Source organism: Prionailurus bengalensis, chromosome A1 (assembly GCF_016509475.1).
Source record: "Prionailurus bengalensis isolate Pbe53 chromosome A1, Fcat_Pben_1.1_paternal_pri, whole genome shotgun sequence".
Classification (NCBI taxonomy): domain Eukaryota; kingdom Metazoa; phylum Chordata; class Mammalia; order Carnivora; family Felidae; genus Prionailurus; species Prionailurus bengalensis.
This window is the reverse complement of record NC_057343.1, coordinates 27,505,288-27,521,296: the sequence shown is the minus strand read 5'-3', so window position 1 is coordinate 27,521,296 and position 16,009 is coordinate 27,505,288. Positions and strand designations below refer to the sequence as shown.

General features: G+C 44.7%; 1 protein-coding gene across 7 annotated transcripts in view; it reads right to left on the bottom strand.

Annotated features, from left to right (window-relative positions):
• The window catches only part of ENOX1 (ecto-NOX disulfide-thiol exchanger 1), a 553,951-nt gene that overhangs the window by 13,529 nt on the left and 524,413 nt on the right, over positions 1 to 16,009 (bottom strand). For all 7 annotated transcript variants that reach the window (XM_043579372.1, XM_043579396.1, XM_043579389.1 and 4 more), the window contains one exon: positions 9,953 to 10,055. In XM_043579372.1, coding sequence (XP_043435307.1) covers positions 9,953 to 10,055 — 103 coding nt within the window. The remainder of the gene's footprint in view (positions 1 to 9,952; positions 10,056 to 16,009) is intronic.

Sequence of the window (16,009 nt, the reverse complement as noted above, 5' to 3'; positions counted from 1 at the left end):
ACGAACTGTGAGATCGTGACCTGAGCCAAAGTTGGATGCTTAACCGACTGAGCTACCCAGGGGCCCTGAGGAGGCAGAATTCTTAAGGGGAAACTCCTGTTTCAGGATGGCGAATGGGGTTCTCCTTGCTGTCCCAAGCTGAGGACAGGTGGCACTACGTCCACTAGTTTTCACAGGGAGCCTCCAATAAACGGTAGGCAGACCCCTCAATCCCCCATTAGAAGACAAGGGGGAAGAAGGAGCAGTCACCTCTGGCTTTGTGAGGAGGCGAGGGTGTTCCTTTCTTCTCCTGGCACACAGGTTCTCCCAGGCAGGGGAGGAGGAAGCTCGGAGAGAGTGGCTCACAGAGCCAAGAGGGGTGCTGCAAGATGGGGGCAGCATTCGCTTCCTTGGTTGGATGTCGGCTTAGGCAGCAGACTGACCGGTCAGCCTTTGGGGTGACGAGGATGTGTGGTTTTCCACTGGGGTAAGGGAGCATCTTAGACGGTGGGGAGGCTTGAGCAGTCTTACGAGTAAACCACCCCAAAGGCCCCAGGAAATAGAGAAAGACATTTTTCATATTAATCTCTCTACCGGACAGAGACTTAGCACCATCTCCTAGATAACCCACAGCCTCTCCTGTAAACATCTATGGAAGGTGGTGCGAAGTGAAATGTCTTCAGCAGTATAAACCAAACGAGTCAGAAGAGGATGTGTGTGGGCGATGGGGGAGAAGTTGATGACTTTAGGCTAGGAGACGAAGTGTTAAAAGAGGAAATTTAGGGATACCAGTAATGGGAGGACCTGGGGTGGCTGCTTTTGTTGCCTCTGTGAGCTGGGTATCTCTCTGTGTGCACACTCCCTCACTGGTAACGGTCTGTCTGCCGGGCCCAGGCTTGGGTTCCCCAGGGAACTCTGCCCTCAGAAAGTCTTTGTGTATTCTGGCTCAGTATTGGCAATAGAGTATACATGTACAATAAGTGTATATTGAATGAATTTATCCTCTAGAACTAAGACTAGCCAGTATACTTGTTTAAAATTTCTACTGTTCTATTATAGGTAAATGGGGATAAATAAGAACATTAATAAATGGGGATAAATAAGAACATTAAAAATGGCTACAGTACTAACTGGTGATGGGGCAGTCTTTCAAAGATAGGTAACTTTGGGACATTATTCACTCCTGATTCCTTCCCTATTATGGATTCAGAAGGACAGAGCAACCTGAATGTTTTGGTCATGGAAACTTTTTATTTATTTTCTAACTTTAATTTTTTTATTTTTTTAATTTATTATTATTTTTTAATTTACATCCAAGTTAGTTAGCATGTAGTGCAACAATGATTTCAGGAGTAGATTCCTTAATGCCCTTTACCCATTTAGCCCATCCTCCCTCCCACAACCCCTCCAGTAACCCACTGTTCGTTTTCCATATTTAAGTCTCTTATGTTTTGTCTCTCTCCCTGTCTTTATTTTTTGCTTCCCTTCCCTTATGTTCATCTGTTTTGTATCTTAAAGTCCTTATATGAGTGAAGTCATGATATCTGTCTTCCTCTGACTGATTAATTTCGCTTAGCATCATACCCTCCAATTCCATCCACGTAGCTGCAAATGGCAAGATTTCATTCTTTTTGATTGCCGAGTAATACTCCATTGTATATACATACCACATCTTCTTTATCCATTCATCCATTGATGCACAGTTGGACTCTTTCCATACTTTGGCTGTTGTTGATAGTGCTGCTATAAACATGGGGGTGCATGTGCCCCTGTGAACCAGCACACCTGTATCCCTTTGATAAACAGTAGTGCAATTGCTGGGTCGTAGGGTAGTTCTATTTTAATTTTTTGAGGAATCTCCATACCGTGGAAACTTTTTATTTAAATTCTTTGGCTTGGGGTGCCTGGGTGGCTCAGTGGGTTAAGCATCTGACTTTGGCTCAGGTCATGATTTTACGGTTAGTGGGTTTGAGCCCCGTGTCGGGCTCTGTGCTGATAGCTCGGAGCTGGGAGCCTGCTTCAGATTCTGTGTATCTCTCTCTGCTCCTCTCCTGCTTGTGCATGCTCTCTCTCACAAAAATAAACATAAAAAAAGTTAAAAAAAATTCTTTTGCTCATAAAATTAAGGGGAAAATACTTATATGATTTCTATATATCTTTCTAAAATCAGTGTAGAAATCCTGACCCACTCATGAATAGCTGTCCTTAGGAGGATATTCAAAATGATCACTGTAGTAGCTGATATTAATAAGCCATTAGCTTTTCTTTATAAAAATAGGCAGTTGGCACTAGATTCATTTGGGGCCAAAGCAGGTAGTTAAATAAAAGCTTCCCAAGCTTTTCGCATGGATGGCAACTAAGCTCTTCAGTATTGCTAGAGATACAGCAGAAATGGGAAACATTAGTCATATCCTCCTGTTCCTTACTCCCACCCTTACCGCTGCCCATCACAGTATCATCACAGGCGCATTAGTCATGCTGAGAAAATGTAGTTTCTAGGCCCTGGTTTTGGATTGGATTCATTGGGCGGGGTGAGGTGGGGCTTCCTGAATAATCAACTAAAGCCTCTTTGTCGTTCCTTTAAAAGAACTGGAATATTTCCTGAGAATGGAAAAACAGATAGATACAACTCCTAATGTAATGAAAAATGCTACCAACCCAGAAAATGGAGACTGTTTTGTGGTCCTCTGGGAGGCATCTAAAGGCTTGGTAGAAAGAAACACTAACAACAGAGGGTGGAGAACTTAGCCATTACTGAACTGGTGGATCTCCAAAGGGATAGACGCAACTGTTGGTCTTGGCTGTTTCCATGGAGAAGCAGAAGTCTCCATATTTAAAGATGGGTTTCCCAACCAGGAAAATACAACTGTAAGTAGCTAATTTAAGAAAATAAAAAAGGAGTGGAGGAGGCTGTCAGAACTCAAACTTTCTGCACGTCCCAGGGCCTTAAAAATGACTCTAGAAGGACATACAAACCAGCTCTGTACAACCGGTGGCAAGCCCCTCATGAGGAAGGCCATTTAAACAGGCACATGAAAGCATTTTGAGCTTTCTCCATGAAAATCATCGAGTTTTTTCCCCATTTTTAGACCTCACTAAGACTAAGGAAGCAGCATTTAAATTAGCCAAATAGTGCTAGATTCTTACTGCGTCGTTCATTCATTCTTAAATATTTCCTTACCGGCAATTAGGTGCCAGGGACACTGCACTGCACAAGACAGACAAGCTTCCTGCTCTTGGGGAATTTATATTCTAGGTAAGTAACACAGGATAAACACAAAGATTAAAAATAAAGGGAATATTTTCAGATAGTGGTAAACATAGTGAAGAAAACACAACAGGTTCAAGCTTGGTGGAGTGTTACTCTATCCCGGGAAGTCGAGCGAAGGTAAAGTCTCCTGGGTCAGATGAGAAGGAGCCAGCCACAGACAGCCCGGGGAAAGATTTTTCCAGAATGTGCAAAAGTCCTGAGGTGGAAATGAGCTGGCAGCTGGCAGGAACAAACTTGGCCTGAGAGTGGTTCAGCAGGCATTTAGAGGGAGGTGGGGAGCCAGATCATGGAAGGCCTTGAATGAGTGTGATGTGTTTGGCTTAAATTCTAAATAGAGCAGGAAACCAACAGAAGAGTTCTAAGTAGGGGCATAATAAGATCTGAATTGCATTTTTAAAACTTCCTTCAAGCTTCTGTCTGGTGAATAGATGAAAAGGGAATTGAGAGGCCATTTAGAAGTGTCTGCACAAGACCCGAAGTGGTAAGTAGTGATTTGGACCAAAGAGCAGTGAAGGAGAGCTGAAGGGCAACATGTGAGTGGCATAGTCTTGGGAGGAGGAGTCCTCGATTTGGCTTGAGCTGGGTGGTACCATTTTCTCAGACGGGAGTACTAGGGGAGGAGCATATGAGGGCAGAGGAAAGGGTGGAGTCCAGAGTTCTGTTTTGGCCTCACTAGATTTGAGATGTCCACTAGCATCTATGTGGAGATCCCAAATGCTTTCTGGAGATGGTATACATGTGTGAATCAGTGGCAACAAACAGGGATTTGAAACCCAAGCACTTCTTGACTGAACTCTGAAGAAGCCCCAAATTTAGAGGTTAAGCTGAGGAAAACTCACCAAAGGAATCTGGGAGGGAGTGATCAGTAAGAAAAAATGGCATCATGATAGCTAAGAGAAGGAACTTCTACTCACAAGATGTGGCTACTCAGCTGTCTAAAGTGCAGATGACAAATGGAGGGAGTTGAGAAATTGGCAACATGAAGTTCTCTCGTCACGCTGACAAAACCACTTCAGGGTGAGGGTGCAAGTTATACCCGAGTGGGCCGGAGGGGAGGGGAAGAAAGGAAATGGGGGCTGTTAGTATAGATGGGACTTTGGAAAAGTCATGCTTAGATAGGGAGCAGGGACTTGGAGTGAAGACAAGTCTCCCTTCTTTTTTTGTTCTAAAGGTATGAGGTAGAAGAGTTCAAGTTAATATGCGGATGTTATCAGCATCTGCTCACAAATACGATCACTGCCTAAAGGGCAGTGCCCCTTTCGTAATCGTCCTCATAGATTACAGACTATTGAGTTGAGAAAGACCATCTAATCAGACCTCCTAACTTGATACGATATGAAGAATTAGACCCACAGTGGATGACTTGCCCAGTGAATCATGCCTCCGTCCACAAATACTCAGGATGCTCCTTCCCAGTGCATTCTCCTTGAGGTGAATGAGAAATGGCATCCTACCAGAACATACTCCCCTTCCTCAGGCTGCTTGGAGTTTCACTCCAAACTCTGTGTCAGCTTAGAAAGTTCTGGCTGAGATTAGCTTTCCCTACATGCACACTAGCTGACAGTCTCCTGGGAAACTTCAGAAAACCCTGAGACCTATCAGCTTACTGGGGGAGGGGGCATCCCAGGGATTTCTAGGAATGTAAGCTCTGCCGAGGAACAGCTATCTCTCCAGAGACACTTATATCATGCCGGAAACCGGCAGAGGCCTGACCGTAAGCCAGCCGGAAATATCCTTGCTTCATTTTGCAGCCCATAAGGCTTCAGGGACACCGGACTGGAGAGGCAGCAGGGAGGATGCCCTGTGAAATCTGGGTTTCCCACTAAGCCACGAGCCTGTGGTTATCCTGAGCAGCTGCAGCGTGATAAAGCATTGTGGGAATCAGGGAGATTCCACTGTGAGCAAGTGGTAGGAGAGTGACCCCACACTGTGATTTGGTCCGAAGCTTCTCCGTGCCTCGGAAGGCTGAAAAGCTTTAATTTTCCAAAGAGCAGTTTGTTCCACTTTTCTGGTGAGTACCGTACCTGATCTTGTACGGTTAGTTTATTTAATGTAAAGAAAAAAGAAACGAAATGTCTGTCTGTTGGTCTTATTTTAACTAAACTCCTGAGACTGTGTCAGTTGTTCCTTGTGTCTGAAATGGCCTCGACAACTCCCTCATTTGACCACAGAGAGTCTACGCATCCCTTTAGGACTCGTTCGACTGTCCTTTCTTCCGATAAGGCCTAAGTAGCCCTTTCTCTGTGCTTCTGATTTTAGCCCAAACCATATTTCATTGCCATTCACTGCTTGCTTTCTCACTAGTCTATGAACTGAGGGAAGAGATCATCTTATCGCCACCATCAGCGAACACAGGTTTGGGCAGATGGCAGGCTGGTAGTTCTCCAAACGTGGTCCCCCAAGTGCCTGTTTCAGTATCACCTCGGATGTTAGTTTTCTAATGAACAGAATCCTTGCGTGTGGGTCCAGAGGCTGTGCCTTTTAAACAGGCTGCCGAGATGATTCTTTTCCACAAGGAAGGCTGGTAATTTTTATAGTAGGCTCTTGACAAATGTTTGTTGATTTATTGATATGGACATTTGTGTCTCGGAAACAAGATTTAGGTCAATGACTCATTCTTTATGGTCAGCAGCTTTCAGAGAAGCACGCACTTCCCAGATTACTTTTCTCAGGTGTGGCCTAAATATAGCCTCAATTCCAGTCACTGAAAACACCATCACCATTTAACCTTCTTTAAGTGGGTTTCTCTCCCGTCCATTCATCTGCTTCCTAATACTCATGTATTCAGGGGAGCATTCCAATTCTGATATAGACAGGCTGTGTGCAGATGTGTGAAATGGTGACAGCGATAGAAATGGGGCGGTGGGGGTGGGGGGGGGTGATGGAAAGCAGCATCCTGGCCATCTGTACGTCCTGATTTGTAGCGGAGTCAGGATGATCTGTAAAGACATGTGCCTTACCATTAAGAATTTGGGGACGGTTCTCAGGAGTCGGGGAGGGAGTTGTGCAGAACAGATACTTTATGAACACAGCTGTTGAGAAGGTTCTGACCATACCTGGATGGGATTTACAGTGATGACTAGCATTGGCAGGGTGTCAATCAGGGCTCTTAGGACTGGACATTTACTGTGTTCGAATTACTTAAAAAGAAAGAGAAGATCGAGTGATACAGACCCAGAGGTGTACTGTTAGCATCTCCTCAAGAGCTCTTTGCCTATCTATAAAAATTTTCTTGACCCATTCTTCATTAACAGTAGCCAGTGGTTTCCAAAGCGGTGGTCCTAAAACAAAAGTATTGTCTCATTCTGTTCCATGCAAGTTGAGCGCATGCCAAACCCAGTGTGTAGGCCATATGTGAAGTGAACTAGGAGTTCTGGCATAGATACTAGACTACGTCAGGCTGACCTAATGTTCAGTTACCATAGAGCCATGAGCTGTAAACTAGTACCCTGCTTTACCCCCCGCCCCCCCCCACCCACCATACAAATGTAATTCTTTTAGGTCCAATGATATGTTAACCTGTCTTTACGAGCATTGATTATAAGATAAATAATCCAGAAGTCACAAGAATAAGGTGCTTTCCAAGGGCCCATCTGTTTTAGCAGAGTTGGAACACAGCTCTCGATCCCCATTACTTGTCAAGCAGAAAGTTGAGCAGAATGATGGAACTCTCAAGGGACAGGCACGACGCCAAGTAATATCATCAGTGAAATCCCACTGACCTTCTGTTATGTATCCGTACCTTCCATGTCTTAAAGACTCCAATTATGAACAGGCCATGAGAATGTGTGGAAGGGATGCGTACTTTTGCCCAGATAGATGAGCGTCACAAGTCATCACAGACGGTCGGGATTGCTTGTTGTTTCGGAAGTTCTAGCCTCAGTTTTATGTTCTCTGTATATGGAATCTATTTGACAAGTGTATTTCTCACTCCCCCCCCCTTTCCCTTCCAGGAAATCAAGATTTGTGCCACTGTGCATTTTTATATAATATCTGTGTGTCCCAAGAGGGTGTTAACTGAATATGTTTGCATATAGCATATACTACAGGTACCCAGATGTGATGAGGCTTTTGCTAATAAGTATTTCCAAATCAAGGGAGATTTTTTGCTGTGCTCCTGGGCCTTCTAGGCTAGATCAGAACAGGCCCACTGTACCCTCTATATGGGTTTAATTATTCCAAGGGAAGATTCCAACGATACTGCAAAGAGTATTCCTAACCTTTCCAGATATATCAGAAGTCTGGAGGACTCTGGGAGTCATTCTACCTATAAGTATTCTTCAGAAAAGAGTAGCTCCAGCACCAGAAACTCTTTCCTCTATCTAGCTTTGTCCAAAGCAGTTTTGGACCCCTATTCTGTCCCTATCACAGCCCGTCTCTAGATTCCAGAAGTTGCAAGAGCGGTATTTGCGACCCCAGCATTTGAGTTTCTACAAAGTATGAATGGCCAAACTCAGCAGAGAGGCATGATTAATGGCAAGAGGCAGCTATGTCCTTCAGCAGGATCCGTTCTGCCAGTCTTGGAGACTCGTTTCTACCTTGGCATTCTTCTGGACAATTACTCTCTCTCTGACTACAAAAGTAAGTATTTGGGGGGAGGGTTTGGGCAGGAAATCACAGCTGTATTAAAACTTTCGTTAAGTAAAATAAAATGTCGAGGAGGAGAGGTAATGGAGAAATGAAGGGGGGGAAAAAACCCCACCTCCTAATCTTATTTTAATCAAAAACTTGGCTTTGGCCTTCTTTCTAACTAAACACTCTCATATATTGATTCAAAATGAGTGTCAGTTGTTAATACACGTAAACCAGTTCAAAAGACCAGAAGTGAGCGGAAGAATTCTAGAAAATTTACAGTGGGTTCTGCCTATTGGTAATTGAAGATTCTGACTTACTAAAGTTTTTCTAATACACTCGAATTTACCAATTAAAACAATTCTTGGAAATTGTTTTAATTATTTGTTTTGAGGGAGGAGCAGAGAGAGAGGGAGGGAGAGAGAATCCCAAGCAGGCTCCACACCATCAGCACGGAGCCTGCCTTGGGGCTCGAACCTATGAACCAGGAGATCATGGTGACCTGAACTGAAACCAAGGATCGGGCACTCTGAGCCACCCAGGCGCCCCAAAACAACTTTTTTTTCCCTAATACTGAAGACATCAGCAGAGTTAAGATGTTCTAAATGTAACCTCTCATCTACTCCTATTAACCTATGGTGTGCAAAGCATATCCTTTTTAAATTTTGAGGTAGCTGATTGAAAAAAAATGTGTGTGTGTTTGTGTGTGTAGTAACTATTTAAGAGACATTGTAAATGAACTCTGTTCTGCAAGTAAAACACATGAGGAGAAGCAATCTTTAGTGAGAGGCAGGAAATTTAAAAAAAAAAAACAGAGACTTATTTCCATTTTTTAAAATTTCAAGTGCTCTGGATTATTCTGACTTAAAAGAGGGAACATTTACTGCTGATCACCATGTGCTCTGTTCATGCCCTGAATTCGTGGGGGAGATCACAACTTTGTCACACGGAGCAGAAGAGAAACAGTTGTCGGAGTTTGACACATTTTCCAATAGAAGAAAAATCCAGTTGCCAACTACATATGGGCTCATTTTTGGGTTCCTGGAACTGATAACACATCAGCATGTCTTACGAAACTTGTGCATGGCATGTTATTGCAGCTGTATATCATCAGAGAGAAAAAAAAATAATTGGTTTTCCTTAGAGTATCTCGAAGTTGATGTCATATTCAATAACCCTGTAGTTGAAAAATCTATATATGATGGATGAAGTTTGGACTATCTTGAATTTAATTCCTCCTGTGCCAGCTTCTACAGGCCCTGGTGTACCTGTCATTTTGAGGTGAGTGCGTGCATTATCTAGAAAATGCAACCAGGTGTTCCTTTTGCCAGAATATGAACTATAGGAGAACAATTTGTCTCACATGTACAACAGTCTCATTCCTCACCCTTAACTATGCCAAGGAAGAGCCAGTTTAAACTTGGAACCCCGCACCAGGGTCAGTGCCAAGGCGCAGCTTGAATTAGTCCTGTGCATTACAGAGTGAGGGGCACAGATTCTCCTTCTGTGGAATGGGGACTCTGGAGACAGGCCTTAAACAGACCAGCTTCTAAAGTAGGGTCCCAGGCCCGTCACCAACATATCCTCATCAAGAACTCTTCCTTGGGAGAGTAAGTACTATTTTTGGGTCTGCTCATGAGGACTCTCAAAAAGAAAACATTCAGAGCTTTGTCTCTGGTCCAGACCAAAAAAAAAAAAAAAAAAAGCCAACTTAGATGTAGTCTCAAGGCCCCCATATCATCAACATTACAGGGCTGACCTCAGGATGCAGCCTCTTGAGCCTGGGGGTCTGGCTTGATTTGGAACTTTTGGACACAGCCTGGCCTCCTGTTGGAAGTGATGCATCCATATTTTGGAATTCAGATTTGTAAAACATGGGATGCAAAATAATCTGTCTTCTTGTACTCGGTTTTATGTTGTACAGCTGACGAACACACGTGGTTACAGAAGAGCAAACCTCCCCACCTTGGTTTATGCATCCCTAATTTGAAATGTAAGTATAATATAATCTTGACAAAGTTAATCTTACCTCTGGCCAGAGGGCAGAGCTGTCTGCATTGTTAACAACTTGGAGGTGAATTCCTTTAATATTATTTAAGACAGCAGACGAGGAAAACATAATGTCCTTACCGATTAGCAAAGCTTCTTTCTCTGATTTTAAGCCTTGGCTTCTTTTTTCCATATTGTTCTCTCGGTCTTGGTTGACCAACGCGACTGTCAACACGTTGATTTCCTATGAAGTTAAACAAAAACCATAGGGGTGTTCATGGAGATTTTGTGCATTTCAGTGAGCCACCTGGTCTTTTCAACTCTATAAAAAAAGGTCATCACTTCCATTTATAACTGAACATCAACTTTTATAAGTAATTGATCTATGTGCTCAACAATAAAAAAGTAGTACTAAAACTTAGGCTCCTAAGCTGCTGCTCCCAGCAAACCAAGTAACTATGCAAAAGTAGCAAATTTGGCATAAATTATCTTAGGTTTCTGTCCATGTTTTGATTAATCTCTGTTAACAAAAACTATTTTATTGTAGCCACTTAAACATGCTTTTATTTCAAATATAAAAAAACTTCCCCCAAAGCATGTACGAACTGATTTATAATACTATGCTAGTAACTTGTATGTGTGTGTGGAGAAATAGGGCCTATTGGGAAGGTGAGATAGGATTGTCATTAGAAGTGTTTAAGTTGAATAAGTCGATGTCCTTATACACAACTGCAAAAGGGAGATAAAGCAAAGGTTGAGAAATTCTTTTCTTCGGAAACTAAAAATGAAGAATTATACCACAAACCAGTAACATGTGAAACACTGAAGTTGAACTATTTTTAGTTCTTTCTATGGTCTTTTCTATTGAGAAACAGAAAAAAAAACATTTAACTCCTATTCTCCCAGACCTGATATTAGGATTCAAAATGGAGAATGATTTAATAGAAAATCAAATGCAACGATAAGAGACCTACATATATGGGATAGAATCATTAGGGTAGCTGAGGCTTGGAGGGACATTTCTCACTGAAAGATAGGTCTCAAAGAAGGATGGCCATATTGGGCAGAGAGTTAAGGATACTGTCTCCATTAGATGATGAGAAATCTGCCGGAGGGACAAAGGAGAACTTAGAAGGTCTGGGCAAAAGGTTTGGCAGGTGGTACCGGGACAGGAACTGGTTACAGGGATAGATGCTGATCTAGTCAATTCAACTTGACAAAATTAGCCAGATAAAAGAATAGGGAAATAGTTGGGAGCATGTTGAACCTGTAAAGACCACAAACCCTGTCTGAAGGCATTCAAATAAAAGAAAAAGAAGAAAAAAATAACAAACCTCAGTGTATATCAATCACAAAAGATCTGGGGGCTGAATTTACCCTACGAGCTACTGCTTTGGAAATCGGGGGTAATTAGCAATTGGCAGGAAAAAAAAGGCTCTAAGAAATTGCAATTTGGTGAACATTTTGGAGGCTCCTCTAAAGGTCCCACTTACCTGCTGAAGATGAGTAAGGTAAAGAATCGAGGGAATCACAGCGGGGTGGTGGATTGATCAGAAGGAAAATGCTGGTTGGCTAGAGGGTGCCTGAGGCTGACGGCGGGAGGGTGCCCATAAGGACAGGGGTCAGTATGGTCCCAGGCAAGGCTGGAGCCAGCCGTACCACTAGAGATGAAAGATGTCCTTATACTTCCTAAAAGGGATCTTGGGAATCAGCGCTGGTAGAAACATAGTCCAGAATGTTAAAACAGACTAAACCTAAAGGCTGACGTAGATGAGATCAGAAGAGGAGTTCCAGGAAAGATGTAGGGATACTCTCTGCGAGGAAACAACATGGCTGTGTTTTAAGGGCTAGAAGAGGTTTCGGAGGAAAGAGACGGAAAGACGTTACCGAGGATGATGAGTGCAGCATTTAAGAACAATACAAATCATGAACCTCGGGGATTAGTGGAAACAGTATCTCCAGGAGAGGGTGATCTGTTCACAGCCTGGATGATACCCGGAGGCCAAATGAAATTACTGGGGAGCGTTTAGCAGACAACAGGCCCACGTTAACTGACAAAACTGAGTGGGGTCCTGGAGCCGTCACACAAGTGAGGATCCAGGCTTAGGAAGGGAACTGGACCCCAGGGGCAGGCAGTACATCAGGAGGCAGCAAGGGATGGCAAGGGCAGAACACGCTGAGACCACTCTAGGGTGCTGTTAGGCCTTTGTCCCCTATTCAAAGCTGGAGGGCATGTCGAGCAAGTCCCAACAGATTCTCCAAGCCGCCGAGAACCGCCTACCACTGACTGTTGCTCTGATGATGACTTAGGGTCGTGTCTATGAGGATGGAAAGAGGAGTCCTGGGAAATATCTTTGAGACCGAATGTGGCAGCATGTGCTCTAACCACAAACGGTGTTCTCCTCTATGGTCGCCGCCAGTGACTCTGGAGGGGACACGCCTCTCTGCGAGGCTTCAACAGCAATGCAGGAGGCATGGGTCCAACAGAGACCCGAGGCTTGGCAGTGCTTCAGCCTCCGGGCACCACTGTGGGTTCTGCCCAGGGTACATAGGGCGCTGTTCTTTTGACTCCTCCGGCAGGGAGAAGAACTGTTCTGGGAAGAGTACAGGACCGAATGAAACCGATCAGGCAGGCTCCAAGAAGTGCCTGGATGTTGTAATAACTTGGGTGTCAAGAACCCGCTAAAGGGGAACTATCATTTCCATGATAGAGCAAGGGTGTCTAAGCCTACTGAGAGCCTTGGGGCCACAACATCACTGGGGAAGCGGACCAACCCGTGGCCCCTCAAAAGCGGTACTAATGACCAAGTGCCCTGGAGCCCAAGCCGGCCTCCGGCATGGGCTTCTGCACAACAATAGACAGAATGGCAAGAGAGCAAAAGTGATGGGGACAGGGTAAGGAAGGGAACCCCCACTTTTGAATCGGTGAACGGCATTGGGGAGGGACAGGACTGGGGACCTGGAACTCCTCTGTCCTTGGACACAGGAAAAAAAAAGCCATGGTTTAAAAGAGCGCCGAGCTAGCTCAGTCCATTAGCGTCCGACTCTTGATTTCAGCTTAGGTCATGATCTCACAGTTTGGAAGTTCAAGCCCCATGTGGGGCTCTGCGCTGTGTCAGTGTGAAGCCTGCTCGGAATTTTCTCTCCCACTCTCTCTGCCCCACTCATGCCTTCTGTCTCTCAAAATAAACCTAAAAAAAGATTTTTTTAAAAAGAGTGACCAGCATCCCTAAGAGCCAGCCCTTCGAGCTCCACCAAATGGCGGAAGAGCTGTGGGGACACTCTCTGGGTCACAGGGACCGGAGAACAACATGGTTTACGCATAGTCCAGAGGTAGGTCTGTACCCTCAGGTCCTCCAGGCAAACATCAGCCCTGGATGCACTTGGGCACACACACACACACACACAAAGCCGCAGTTTAAAAGAGTAGCTGGCATGAAAAACAGCCCGCTCTGGAATTCTGCTAATGGTAGGGGTAGCTGTGGGAGGGCTCTCCGGGTGGGAGGGGCTGATACACAGTCTCCGCTCACTACCCCTCCCACACACTTTGAAAGCACAGAGTGATGTCCTGGCCTGCTGCCTCAGTGAGCCCTGGACCCCTAGCCCACACCCCTACCGGCCAGCCCACCAAGGCGGCCACAGGGTGCGCACACTGGGATATCCTTAGCACTCACTACAGCTCCAGCCTTCGTGCTAAGATCACAGTCACAAGGCCCCCCCAGAACGCTCAAGGCCCACACCACTTTGGCTTCAGATGGCTGGCTAGGGCACCCCCCCGTGTAGAACACTCCAGAATGTTTTGGCTTCCATGTGTTTGAGATCCAGTTGCCCTGCCAGGGTGCCCCAAACCCCAGTCCATGCCTGCATCAGTTCCAGTCATCCCATCAGGGCGCCCCCTGTGCAGAGCACCCCAACACTCCTTTGCCCACATTGGCCTTGGCTTTGGTTGCCCGACCAGGGAACCCCCTGCATGGAGTACCCAGAGACACCTCAGATCGCACCAAATTCAGTGAAAGCTGTCCTGCCAGGGCGCCCTCTGCACAGAACACCCCAGAACCTCCTGGCCTGTACCCCACCTCAACGCCATCCCCTCCTTCGGGGCATCCGCCGAGAGTCCCGAAATATCCTGGTTTACATCCACTTCAGCTTTAGCCATCCTGCCAACGTGCCCCCTGGGCTTCGAGCCCCAGGTCCCCCTGGTTTGCACCCACTTTAGTTCCAGCTACACTGTCAAGGAAGGCTCTGTGCAGAAAACTCTGGGAACTCCCAGCACCCACACTGCCTAAGCTCCAGCCACGCTGCTAGGACACCCCTTGCACAGGGTGCCCCGGACAGCCCGGGTCACACCCATTTCAGCTGTCTTGCCAGGTGCCCTCAGTGCACAGAATCCTAGGACACCCTGGCCCACATCCGCTTCAGCTGTCCAGACATGGCGCTCTCTGTGTGGAAAGCCCTGGGCTCCCCAGCCCATGCCCGTCACAGCTCAGGCCAGCCAGCAGAGATCGCCAAGCACACACCATCTACCTGGAGGATGACCATATACAGGATAATTCCTTCAGGTTTAGGAGAAGTAACTGTTACACCTAATCCACAGAAACAAACACAGAATGTTAAGCAAAACAGGGAGACAGAGGAATATGCTCCAAAATAAAGAATAAGACAAACCCTCAGAAAAAGAACTACATGAAATGGAGACAGGCAATATATGCCTGATAAAGAATTTAAAGTAATGATCATAAAAATGCTCACTGGGCTGGCGAGAAGAGTGCAGGAATTCAGTGGGGCCTTCAATAAAGAGAAGACGTAAAAAGCAACCAATCAGAATTGAATACAATCACTAAAATAAAAACCACAGTAGAGGGAATCAGTGGTAGATTATCAGATGCGGAAGAATACGTCAGCGATCTGGGAGGTAGGGTACTGGAATGCACACAAGCTGAAAAGCAAAACAGAAACGAATTAAAAAAAATGAAGGCAGGTTAAGGGATCTTTTGGACAACACTCAGCAAACAAACATTTGCATTATTGGGGTCCCTGAAGAAGAGAGAGAAAGGGGTAGAAAATTTATATGAAGAAATAATAGCCGAAAACTTCCCTAACCTCGGGAAGGAAACAGACATCTAGGTCCAAGAAGCACAGGACATTTCAAACAAGATGAACTCAAGGAGGTCCATACCATGACACATAATAATTAAGATGTCAAAGGCTAAAGATAAAGAGAATTTTAAAAGCAAGAGAGAAGCAAAAAATTTCTTAGAAAGGAAATAAAGCCCTATAAAGTCCTATAAGACTGTCAGCTGGGGGCGCCTGGGTAGCTCAGTTGGGTAAGCGTCCAACTTCAGCCCAGATCATGGTCTCATGGTGCGTGGGTTCGAGCCTTGTGTTGGGGTCTGTGCTGACAGCTCAGAGCCTGGAGCCTGCTTCTGATTCTGTGCCTCCCTCTGTCTCTGCCCCTCCCTCACTCATACTCAGTCTCTCTCTCTCTCTCAAAAATAAATAAACACTGAAAAAAATTAAAATACTGTCAGCTGATTTTTTCAGCAGGAACTTTGCAAGCCAGCATGGAGTGCCATGATATAATCAAAGTGCTGAAGGGAAAAAACCTACAGTCGAGAATACTCTACCTGGCAAGGTTATGATTCAAATTTGAAGGAAGGGAAAAGTGTTTCCCAAACAAAAGATAAAGGAGCTTATCACCACTAAACCAGCCATAGAAGAAATGTTAAAGGGACTTCTTTAAGTGGAAAAGAAATGGCCACATGAGCTATAATAAAATATGAATAAAAAGATACAAAATATAATAGAATATACATAAAACATGGAGCAGGGAGTAAAAAGGGAAGAGAAGGGGGGAAAAGAGTTTTTTTCTTCTTTTAAGAATTATGTCTGAACTTAAATGACCATTAAATTAACACAGACTGCTATTTACTTAGGATATTATATATAAGCCTCCTGGTAACCATAAACCCAAAACCTATCATACATACACAAAAAATAAAGAGAGTAGCCAAACATATGACTACAAAAACTCATCAATCATGAAGAAAGACAGCAAGAGAAGAAAAAGACAATTAGAAAACAATTAACATAGTGGCAATAAATATATACCTATCAATTAAATGAGAATAGCCTAAATGCTCCAATAAAAGCAGAGCGGCAGAAAAGATAAAAACAAAACAACAACGAAACACAAGACCA